At 40.7% G+C, this 11,849-nt stretch overlaps 2 protein-coding genes across 3 annotated transcripts; both read right to left on the reverse strand.

The window, feature by feature from the left end:
* Positions 1-434: 434 nt before the first annotated feature.
* Positions 435-4,003, reverse strand: LOC140993966 (glutathione S-transferase A). The gene is made up of 6 exons (XM_073463523.1): positions 3,774-4,003; positions 3,569-3,634; positions 3,276-3,381; positions 2,486-2,604; positions 871-956; positions 435-763 (listed from the first exon to the last, which is right to left on the reverse strand). Exons 1-6 carry the CDS (start codon positions 3,939-3,941, stop codon positions 631-633), a joined length of 678 nt encoding a protein of 225 aa, XP_073319624.1. The 5' UTR covers positions 3,942-4,003; the 3' UTR covers positions 435-630.
* A 3,092-nt stretch (positions 4,004-7,095) lies between these two features.
* LOC140993965 (glutathione S-transferase A-like) lies at positions 7,096-10,868 on the reverse strand. Of its 2 annotated transcripts, none has more exons than XM_073463521.1 (6): positions 10,655-10,868; positions 9,768-9,833; positions 9,532-9,637; positions 8,085-8,203; positions 7,911-7,999; positions 7,096-7,822 (listed from the first exon to the last, which is right to left on the reverse strand). In XM_073463521.1, exons 1-6 carry the CDS (start codon positions 10,820-10,822, stop codon positions 7,690-7,692), a joined length of 681 nt encoding a protein of 226 aa, XP_073319622.1. In that variant the 5' UTR covers positions 10,823-10,868; the 3' UTR covers positions 7,096-7,689. The 2 variants fall into 2 exon arrangements, with proteins under 2 accessions (XP_073319622.1, XP_073319623.1); XM_073463522.1 differs by lacking the exon at positions 10,655-10,868 and adding an exon at positions 9,970-10,130 and having other exon boundaries at positions 7,565-7,822.
* Positions 10,869-11,849: the final 981 nt, after the last annotated feature.

The following is an 11,849-nucleotide window of genomic DNA, read 5'->3' on the forward strand; positions in this document are numbered from 1 at the left end:
GAGGGACTAAACTGCTCAGTAATGTTCAAATAATAAACTTCTCCTGTAACCCAGACTTTGATTTAAAAGTCTCTTTGTGGCCTTGGTATGAAAACATATGAACCCCCAGAGTTCATTGTCTTTTTGTACAATGATTTGGCTCCTGTTAGTCAAACAGGAACTGCAGGTTCAAAGAGCAACAGGGCAACATACCAAAGGATGCGAACAGCAGCAGTGGTTTCTTTGAGTTGAGTGGCCTCTGCTGTCAAAACTGTGGTGCGGAAATTAAATCATAATTTGAAAGACCATGATGCTTATAGTCAAATATCTTGGTGTAGAAACGGCTAATATCATTGCTCCCTGTTACATTCACCTGTGTTCAACAGATTCCAGTGAAAAATGGGCTTAAAGAGGGCTCAGTGGATTCTTAACTTCAAATGAATACAGCACGCAACTTAGCTGCAAGTCGTTTTTTATTGCTTCCGTTTACAGCACAATCTGCAGTTTCAGTCTCAACCAAATTGTGTTAGGAAATCAAAAACCACAGTAAAAGCAAATGCAAATTTCTTTAAAATGCTGCCGGCTACAGTAGTGCAATGCAAGGAGTGGTTACAAATTTTACAACAGGAACTGTTCCAGTGTGTCAGCATCTCAGATGTCTTTCAGCACATCTTGTCCCTGTGGGTTCTCCAGCCAGGTTGGAGGATAGCTGGCTTTGATGCTGGGTCTGTCCTTCAGACTGTTATAGTAAGATGCCAGTTTAGGGTAACGCTCCTCGCATAACCTACAGAATGGAGAAAAGTTAATAATGTATCCAAGTTAATGCATTGCGAATGTTTGCCCCATGGCAATCAATGTATTCGTTTCGTCAGGAAGCTTTAATCCACATACCCAAAACGGAAGACATAACAGATGCTTGGATAAACACACACATCAGCCAGTGAAAAGGTCTTTCCTGCCAGGAAACCGCCTGAAGTCTAGAAGACAGGAAAAAAATGGAGATATGACCACATTCATGTGCTGGTGGGCAGATTTGACAACCAGGATTGTTATGTTACCTTCTAGCATTTCTCTATTAAGGGTTAGCTTACAGTTTACATAAATGTTAGCTGTGATGGATGCTTGTAGCCTACAGTAGTGTGGCTTATTAAAATACAATATGGGTGATTTTAACGGGGCACTCAACTATAATTATCAACAAAATGCGAATAAATGGCAGTTTTGACATTATGTCTATGTGTTGTGTTGAGAGACGTCTACTGAAGTTAGCATGCTAACCAGCTAGCCCCGACCAGTCCCAGCCCAAAGCTACCGAGCTGAAGTTAGTTTTAGGTTGGATATTGGACAGACATTTGCTCCGGAGACACCCAGCGGCGTCTCTTACTCAGTTTCACCCAGTGTTAGCAGCAGGAGGACGGTCAGCTCACCTCCCAGAACCCTGTGCTGCACTGGAGGCTGACTTAGGGACCATCAATAAATTACCCTAGTGTTTGTTTTACACAAAATGTTCAGTGAAAATTATGATTAAAAAAAATTATACATGACATGACCTCATGTAGCACACGTATTGAATGCTAATGTGTTATGTATTTATTTTGCAAAAATATTTTTGTAAGACAATACTTCTTGCCAAACTAATGCCGAATTGTATTACTAAATGGGACAAATAAGACACAGCTCTTGTTACTGGCTTTTACTGCTAGATAGAAGAAGCAAAATCCAATCCAATAAAAAGAGGTGTGTCTTATGTGAACTGTGTAGTGATGCAATTATAAATTATGCAAAATAAATACAACACATTATCAAAATAAGTGCTACACGAAATCAGTTTATTATTATTATATTATCATTTTCACTGATATCATCAAGTCAGCATGAAGAAACATTGTTTTTGTGTGAATCAAACAAACAATAGGGTAATTTAATGATGGTCCCTAAATCAGCCTCCAGCGCAGCACAAGATTGGTGGGAGGTGAGCTAACCGTCCTCCTGCTGCCTGCACTGGGTGAAACTGAGTAAGAGACGCCGCTGGGTGTCTCTGGAGTAAATGTCTGTCCGATATCCAAACGAAATATAACTTCCGAGTTCTCTAAGCCTTTTTGCTAGCAGCGTAACCACAAACACTCCCCTGGCGCCGAGCACACAGTCCCAACCGCTAGCTGCACGGCTGACAACCTCACAGCAGCTACAGCTAACAGCAGTTAGCGGCAACTCTGGTGATATGCTGCCCCCTATTTGTTTTGAATATGAATTTAACAGGTGGCCAATTCTTACATATTGCAGCAGGAATAATTCAACATTTTGGGAAATACTGTTTCTTTCTTGCAGAGAGCTAGATGAGAAGATTGATACCACTCTTGCAGGTTGTAGTTTAGTTCAACAACTCCTGATCATGTGTCACTTCAGTTTAAAACCTTCCTCTGCACTTCTGTAGCTTGTCTTTTGTTTATTTTATTTATTTATTGATTGTCTTGAGGGTAGAGTATTTGAAAAACTGCAGGCTTACCTTCTGCAGGTAACCCTCCCACAGCTTGAGCTCAGCAGTCAGACTCTCTCTGTTTCTCTTCACAGCAGAGTCGTGTCTCTCTCCCTCTGGGACCTTCCAGTTGTAGTAGATGACGTCCGCTGAAAAATATCGAAACAGATTTTCAGTCATGAAACATCCACTCCCACACTAGTTGGCCAATTGCTTCTGTGTCTCCTGCAGTTGAGGGTGGAGTCAGTCAGGGAATTATGTAACATCAGTGAAGGCAGTAAAAGTGCCTCACATAAAGTTTGAAGCAGCCTATTCAGAAAAACTGTAGTCACGTGACGTCTTGTACTCTATTTATGCACAAGTTGATGTTAATTATTGGAAATGCAGCTCTCTTCTTTTTGCACCCCTCCTCAAACAGTGAAGTGTGCCGTCTCATGACTTGAGCTTCGCGTGCAAGCTGGCCTGAGCATGTGATCCTTTTGTGGGATTAACATATGACCTTACAACATCACTACCTGTTTTAAGGGGTGCACAGCATAGACCTGATGCACGGTGCCATGGCTTAATTATGTGAATGCACAGCTCATTAGTGCATGGCGTGTGTTTTGAACAACTCGGGTCTCTTGAGGAGGGGGCAGTTCCTAAGAGCAATGCAGCTCAAAGTCCCTGAAGGCAGACTTCTAAATCAGATGAGTCATGAAGCCATTTGATAAAACTCAACATCTAAGTTGCTCAGGTGTAGTAATTATTATTAATATGCACGACTTATGGGGTCAATGGGTGTGTCTTGTTGTGCAAAACAGCGTCAGGGTTAACATACCCATTTTCTGGTTGAGTGAGAGACCCTCAAACATGCGCTGGTACATCATTGCCAGTTCAGCGGGGCAGTCAGGGACCAGCTTGTTTCCCTGGGACTTGAACTGGTTCTGTTGTTGGAGACATGAAAAGAGAAACTATTGTGAACAGCTGCATGGAGCTCCGGTTTCTTTTCCTCAGCGGTGTAGGGTGTATGTTTGTCTAGGAGGCATTGTTGAACACACAGATCACAAGGAGCCCTCTAATTATTAACTCCTTGGTGGCAGCATAAAATATTATCTAGGGCTAAGCTCTTACCTCCAGGTACAGGCAGGCAGCGTAGGACTCATTCAGGACCTTGTCTCCATGTTTGAAGGCAGGAAGCTTTAACAAAGAAAGAGTGGAATGAAAAGTTTGACCATTATTTTTGTCGCTAAAACAAATATAAAATTGTGTGCGTCAGGAAAACGCAGGCTGACACAGTAAGATGATATGTATTATTTATGGGTAATGGTTAACTGACCTGTCCCCTGGGGTTCATCTTCATGACTTCCTGGGACTTGTGCTCCATTTTCTCAAAAGAAAGCAGTTTTTGGTTGTAGCCCTTCAGGTTCTTCTCCTCCAGAGTGATCATCACCCTCCAGCAGGGAGGAGAGCCGGAGCCCCACAGCAGAGTCATGTCCTTGGCCATGGTTTCAGAGTGAAGTGTTAAGCCTGACGGCGGCTGAAGTTGTGAGTGGTGGGAGAAGTGAGGAGTGAAGCTGGAATGCGGCAGACGGCTGTTTTATAACATGCTCCGACTGACTGTTCGCAGCCTGATTGGTGCAAGTAAGCCCCATCCCATTTTTGTGTTATCACCCAGGATCTGTAACTCAAGACAGCTGAGATAGCTCATACCCTTTCCACACATGGCCACTCCTCTTCTTCCCTCTCTGTTAACTCAGGGCAGCATTACTTCAAATTAAAAGTCTGCAAATGTATTACTTCTGCATTATTACACCTCTAGCTGTTGAAACCAAGAGGCATTAGCAAAGTCAAACGTGAAGGAGTGACTTCTCTTGCTTTGCATTAATACTCTTTGATCTCAGACGTGCATATCATAAACACAACACATAAATAATGCAATTTTGTGCACTGATGGTTACTAATAGTAACAGTTAACAAAGAGTTAGGGCTATATTTGTTTTATGGTGCAAAAAATGATAAAACAATATATATAGTAGTATATATTGCTATGTTCCCTCAGTGACTTAAAGGTGCAGTTTGTATGAATTGTTGTTTAAAACATTAAAAATTCAATGAATATCAACAGAATGTGAAGAAATGGCAGTTTTTTTTTCTGTCAAAGACGTCTACGTATTGTGTTGCAGATGTGTCTACTGAAGTTGGCATGCTAACCAGCTAGCCTTAGTTCGTCCCGTCATGTCATACCACTCCAAGCTCCCAGTCTGGACCACTAGCTGCGTGGCTAACTGAGCTAACTAGGTAACAGCTAGCAGCACTTTGCGGTTACTCCGGTGATACGCTGCCCTCTGTTTGTTTGGGGTGACCCATTCTTACACACTGCACCTTTATGTGTGTGGCAGTCGTCATTACAAAGTTCATAAGGGATTTTGTAACTGCTGTAATTATTTATGTGCCCTAATATCGCCACAGCATTCCAACACACATAATTTATATAATTTGTATCCGTGCAAGCTTATGTCAATATTATCTTCGTTAATTGTTATCTTAAACTGTTCCTACAGTGATTAAGTGATTTCCTGTTGCACGTTCACAGTGTCCTGATAATAACTGTTGAAAACTCACAGTGACTCAGCACTTTTCACTCACCCCTGCACACACAGAGTGCTGGCACAGTCACTCAAATTAAACAATCAAATCTCCACTGAAAGTAATAGACACCACCTATGTAATGTATACCTACGCTCGAGAGTGACATTGAAGGCGGCTCTGAGTAGAAAAATTGAGCACCCACTATTCACATTGTTCACATGCAATTTGCACTTTCTTTGTTCCTCTTTCTCCGAGTCTGTCCTCGCACTCCGGATGTTGTGCACTTGAATAGTTGCCCATATCAACACTTCAGTTAAGTAATCCATGTGTGGCAATAAACCACAGTTCTGTCACGTATTTGATACAGTCTGCAGTCCCTGTCTTGACTCTTTTTGGGGTGCAGCTGTGCTCAAAAAGACAACCTGTTGAATGAGAGAAAGCTTTAGAAATTCTATGAAAAACATGTGGGTGGTGTAGCTGAAGCCTGTTCCCTCTTGCAAAACATTCAACTGCTGACCAAGACTATTTTAGGTTTCTGAGAATTTAGCCCCCCCAAAAAATGCAAAAGTTTCTCCACATTTCAAGGACAAGCATTAAGTCCAAGTAACATGCGGTGCTTTTTGTTTTTTTGAGTGACTGCACTGGTCACATTCCACTCCTTCATATCGCTTCATCTTCACTCTAAAATCCTGACTCGTCTGACAGCGATCTTTGTGTCTTCGTACGTGGGCCTTGTCTTTGTCCAGTTTGAGCACTGTGAAACTGGTTATCATGTTGATTTTGCACGACTAGCATGACACAAACATTTTATCTTTTGACAAAGCATATTGAGAAAGAAGAAATGCAATGGTGATCACCATACAACTGGTTTTACAACAAAGTGTTGGCTGACAGACTAGGTCCTGCTCTACATGCATGACTTGACATTTTGACAGTCATTCATTATGATGGTTTGATCACCTTACATGTCCTGTGTGCACAGTGGCCATGCAAAAGAGGCCCGCTCACGCTGGACCGCTCTATTTAAATAAAGATCGAATGGTTGAATGAATCATTTTTAATGCAGAGACTCTGCAGCAAGTATTAAGTTCTCCGATACCTATTAGTACATTTCAACCCCTCGACAGTTATGAGACCTATTTTCTTCAGATGTGGTGTTTCCAAAGTAAAGTCTCATTTTTATCTACTTGCCCACTATTTCGCTTTTTTTTTTTTTTCTTTTGATTATCACACATTTGGTCGTGTAGGCTCATTGTCTGCATGTGATCATTTATTCATGCATTGTAAAGTTAATCAGTGAGTGTGAGACCCTCTGCTGCTCCTGTCAGGAATCAGTATAGTTTCCAGGAAATGATCTTCAAGTGCAACTCCACTAATTTTACACATGAACGTGTGTTTACAGGCCTTGGGGAGTACTACTGCATGTGTGTAAAAGGTAGTATAAAGAATTTTGTGGCTCCAGAGGAAGCTGCATGTAACCTGATAAATTCCCTTCTGTCTGTGAACTTTTGAACTGCTATGAGAAGCATACAGTGTATTACTTGTGTATGCTGCACAGGCTGCAGGTTGGATGGGGCAGTCCCATAATACTTAGTTTGTCTGATATATAAAATGCCAACTGCTCCTGTGATCATCAGCTGACGGGGCAAAACAGGGGAAGCCCTGTGTCCACAGTGCCAGAACTGAGCATGGGCCCAGAGAAACATCCACAACATTCAACAGGTGTTATCAGCACAGCTGTTACAGATGTCGAACAGAAGGTAAGCATTCTACATAAATGCAAAATAATGCACAGGATGAAATAATGGTGCTGTCATTTATGCAAAGTCACGATTGCACAGAGCATTTCACTCACCTTTGAGCAGAGCAAACGGCTTTCATTTTGGCACGGCTATTCAAATGATAAAACCAGCAGGTCATGTCCTCAAAGACACCGCCAACATTTTTTACTGACACATAAGACTGAGAATCTGTGCTCGACGAATGTTGTTCACCTCTTATGTGACCTTCTGACTCCATACAGTGAGCTGTACAAGAGAAGAACTTGAATACATCTCTTACACTCTGACTTAATTTGTGCCTTCAGCAGTGATTCTTGGTTTTATTATGCTGCAGCATAACTGTAGAGCCAACATACTGGTTTACAATGACATGTTTGCTGTAGTTGAGTTTAATTAGTACAATAAAGCGGTTGAAACCTATTAATCCAAACTAACTGAAGTAGAAGATTCAACATTCATTAATACCTGTTGTTATAGTAACGTGTACATGTATTAGTCAACAGATTAATGTTACATGTACAAGCCATGTATCCTGGAAACAAAAACTGATATTGCAACAATATCACAATGTCCACATGTTTCTGCTACCTGCCTGTAAACCCTACAAACATCACATGCTGCATGGAATAACACAGCCCGTGTTTACCACTGGCAGGAACATGCCTATAATAAACCTAAAACAAACTAAATCTAAAAGTTAGTTTGACAAAAACGAAATAAAAGAAACATTTCTGCTGTTGCAATAGCACACAGGTAATCACAACACCTTCTTGCCTTTTAATTGTCAGTAAAATAAAAAAGCTGTATCAAATTCGACACACTGAGCTGAAACTATCTAGCAAAAACATTTCTATAGAATCGATCCAAAACTGTGTGAGAACCTCACATGTCTTTGAGTGTGTCTTGTCCCTTAGTGTTCTCCAGCCAGTGAGGCGGCCAGCTGGCTTTGATGCTGGGCCGATCCTTCAGCAGAGCGTAATACTCTCCCAGTATAGGGTAACGCTCGGCAGACAACCTTCAGAACAGAAAGCAGGAATGTCAAGCCATGCATCTACAGATCGCTTATGATGTTGGTGCGACTTCTAGAAAATTCTCCTACTGACCCAAATCTGAAGAGATAGGCAACAGTGGGAAAAACAGTCACGTCCGCCAGTGAGAAGGTCTTTCCTGCCAGGTAGGAGCCTGAGCCCAGCTTGAAACAAAGAAGTGAAAAATACAGCGTGTTTGAAGACGTCAGTTCATGTTGAGATTGTGTGTGTTTACAGAGCATGCTCTACCTTCTGCAGGTAACCCTCCCAGAGCTTCAGCTCAGTGACCAGAGCTTCTTTGTTTCTCTTCAGAGCGGAGTCATGCCTCTCTCCTTCAGGGACAAACCACTCGTAGTAGATAACTGCGTCTGATAAAAGAAAACACACACACATTAATATATTCTGAGCTTCACTGGGTCTATGATGTTATTTCCTTGGCATAAGTGTATAGTGTTTTCATACATAATTGAAGGCGTAATTTATTGTGTAAAGAAGAAGCTGCAATACTCTACATTTCTTACTATACCTTGTATAAACTATGAAAAGCAGGTAACAAATATATAGTTTCATATTAAAAAAAAGGCACCTAATTTTCCTCAAACAGCTGGGCACTGTAGTCTTGTAGCAAAACTTTCTCAAACAGGAGTAAATAGCACTTTTGTTGAAACTATTTTTAGCCACAGATTGATACATATTTGTTGCAATGAGTATCTTAAAGCACTGGGACAGTGTATGCATATACAAATAACCCATGTGCCCACGTTCAGCTTTACAAGGTAACATGTTGGATTATTGATTTTGGTCTTTTAAAAAGGGACAAAAACAAAAATACAGAATTTGCCTTGCATTAGTATTTAATTTATGCAAGAACCTTAATGATAATACTAAAAAATAACAAGTCCTCTTAATGTGTCTTTATCAAACTGACCATTTAGTGATAAATCAATAATCCTGATGCTACTTTGACTCCAGCAGTAGAAGGTGTGCATTCTTTACCTGTGTGGTAGTAAAATAATATATAATTAAAGCTGCAGCAGCCTGGAATGTGCCTCACAGTCATGTACCTGTCAGGCAGCCCAACACTCAAATAACACATGATTTGATCAACACATCAAATCAAAGTATTTACCAGTTCACGCAAAGGTAAAAGGTTTCATGATTAATGACTATCCTACAGGCCTAAAATATTTGTGTTAAAATATTATATGCAAGCTGGCTGCCTTCCTTTTGGGCAACATTAAAAACATTTTTTAAAAAGGGAGCCTGCTGACCATGATAAAGCAATATTGGAAAAGACTTTCCTTTGCATTTTGTCAACCAAGGCATGTCCTGTGTTGCTCAATAAATTGATCATGAATAATTTGTGGTTTGATATGAACCCTTCGGACTAAATTATGGACTATGAGACAGACTTCTTGTAGCTGAATCACGGAAAATGAGAACTGTTCATGTTTTGCTTTTGTATCAAGCAGCGAAAGAGTTGTCTCAGGATATGTTTGAGTTATTTTGTCTTACTTGACATAGCACGTTCTGCCATGTGACCATTGTGCACGTGTACATTGCGATGCTGATGCCCAGGCCCCATTTGTTTGAAGGTTTTTGTATTTTTTTTTTAATCGCAGCCTGGAGGTCCCACACACTGCAGTTAAAAGGGTTTAACCTGTCTGCTTTTGGGATTTCAATTTAAGTGTCTTACTGAGTTTTTCGTAGAAGGTGAGTCCCTCAAACATGCGTTGGTACATCAGTGCTTGTTCTGCTGGGCTGTCTGGGATCAGTGTGTTTCCCTGGGACTTAAACTGACTCTGCAAATCAAGACAGAAACACACAAGGTACACTTCTTAATGTTGAATTTAGTACTATTATTCAAATAATAATAATTATTATTAAGTGTAAAATTTCTTGTTGAGAATTGGTATCTTTAAGTTGACTCACCTCCAGGTAAAAACAGGCTGCGTAGGACTCATTCACGATGTTGTCTCCATGTTTGAAAGAGGGAAGCTTTAAAATAAAACAGGTTATTATCACACTGTATAACCTACTTGGTTATTATGTGAGTGAGACACTTCAAGGGTTAACTATTATCAGTGTTATCATAAACCTTATGCTAATGCTAGTGGGAGCTAATTAAGACAACCTGCTGAGCTGGGACTCTTGGGAAACACAACCAGGCTCCCTGCAGCCTGTTTATAACAAACATGGCGGCCAGTTAACTCTTAAGAATCTGTCCCTGCAGTGTTTCCCAAATCAGCATGACTGTACAAAATTGTACTGCCAATTAAAAAAGGTAATGAACTTGAGCTGTCAGGTTGTCAGAGGGCTGAATCATTTAAGGTGTATACTCATATACGCCAAACTACCTTAAAAATCCAGTCATTAAAATCTCACCTTGTTTACAGGTGAAATACACTCCGACAAACTGATGAGTAACATCGGCATGCTGCTAGCACACCTGTAGCGACCCTTGATCATGAATTGGTCGTTTCCGCCCCCTGTGGTGCGTTTGTGTGAAAAGCACTTGGGTGAGTGATGGTTATTCATTGAAGATCAATTTCCTAACAAATAAAAAGCTGCTTGGTGATTTTTTTATGCGAGCCGAATTAAAATTCACACCCATGTCATTCGTCTACAGCATTCAGTCATGTTTCAACAAGTGTACATTTTGTCAGTAAGCTGGAAAACATTGAATAAATAAAGTTGTAAATGGAGTTTGGCGTTGCCTTAAACAAAAAAGCGCGTCTGGTAGGAGTTCTATAAATGGTGGGACTGCAGGTTCAGTCTCCTATAAATACAAGTTATGTTGGCTATAAGCTAGACGATACCTGTCCTCTGGGGTTTATATCTAACACTTCCTGGGACTTGTGCTCCATTTTATCAAAGGAGAGCAGTTTTTGGTTGTAGCCCTGCAGGTTCTTCTCCTCCAGAGCGATCATCGTCCTCCAGCAAGGACAAGAGCCGGAGCCCCACAGCAGAGTCATGTCCTGGGCCATGGTCTTAGATTTAACAGCCTGAAGCCGGAGCCCTCTGATGGACACTGAAGTGACAACAAGAGACTTGTGCTCAAGTAGAAATGGATGATTTGCTTCTCTGTTAACACTTCTTAAGGATCTCACGTCATAATAAAAGCGCACACTGCCACCTGCTGGTCAGGAGGAGGTGCTACAACTGTTTCAATTCATTTTCCTTTATCAAATGTTTTCATTTAAACCCTACATTTTATTATAAAAAGAAATGTTAGAATTTTGGTCAGTAGAAAATAAATCAACAAAGTTTCAGAGAATTAAAAAATAATAGAAATAGAAGAATAATAGAAAACATGTTTTTTTTACTCTGAAATGGTGAGAAGAGGCAGTGTGTTGTCTCAGTTTTGACACCTTACCTCGGGCTCATTCAGTATGTTGACTCCATTTTTGAAGGCAGGGAGCTGAAGGACTGAAATTTCATAACTTTGTTTCCATTGGTAAATCGTGCAGTTTTTACGTGCTGCAAAGAAAATAAACCTTTATGACAAAAACACACATTTTTTTACACCAATGAATGCTTGTAATGACTTCTATATCATCTCTATCCAGATACCGCCCTTGTGGCATAGTTATCATAGTTCTTACAATAAACAATATATTCCTTAAGTGTTCCTTATCTGTAAACTTTTGAACTGCCACCTTTATCTCATATACTATACCAACTGCTCCTGTGATCATCAGCTGATGGAGCAAAACAGGGGAAGCCCTGTGTCCACAGTGCAGACTGAGCATGGGCCCTGAGAAACATCCACAACATTCAACAGTTTGTATCGAATAAAAGGGCCAACTTCAACAAGGAACAGGATGTGACTTTACAGAAGTGTCGTCGCGTTCGAGGTGTTATCAGCACGGCTGTTGTGAATTTTTCAAAGTTGTGAGTTCCACATGAATGCAAAATAATGCACAGGATGAAATACGGAGCTGTCATTTATGCAAAGTCACGATTGCACAGAGCATTTCACTCACCTTTGAACAGAGCAAACCACTTTAATTT

This window comes from Pagrus major, chromosome 3 (assembly GCF_040436345.1).
Source record: "Pagrus major chromosome 3, Pma_NU_1.0".
Classification (NCBI taxonomy): domain Eukaryota; kingdom Metazoa; phylum Chordata; class Actinopteri; order Spariformes; family Sparidae; genus Pagrus; species Pagrus major.

Excerpts from the sequence above, each read along its gene's own strand:
- LOC140993965 (XM_073463521.1), bottom strand. The coding sequence starts at position 10,822 with ATGGCCCAGGACATGACTCTGCTGTGGGGCTCCGGCTCTTGTCCTTGC. Across the intron at positions 9,834-10,654 it reads ATATAAACCCCAGAGGACAG|CTTCCCTCTTTCAAACATGG; the intron begins GTATCGTCTAGC and ends TTTATTTTAAAG. Across the intron at positions 8,000-8,084 it reads GGGAGGGTTACCTGCAGAAG|CTGGGCTCAGGCTCCTACCT; the intron begins GTAGAGCATGCT and ends CTTTGTTTCAAG.
- LOC140993966 (XM_073463523.1), bottom strand. The coding sequence starts at position 3,941 with ATGGCCAAGGACATGACTCTGCTGTGGGGCTCCGGCTCTCCTCCCTGC. Across the intron at positions 3,382-3,568 it reads CTGCCTGCCTGTACCTGGAG|AACCAGTTCAAGTCCCAGGG; the intron begins GTAAGAGCTTAG and ends CTCCAACAACAG. Across the intron at positions 957-2,485 it reads GGGAGGGTTACCTGCAGAAG|ACTTCAGGCGGTTTCCTGGC; the intron begins GTAAGCCTGCAG and ends CCTGTCTTCTAG.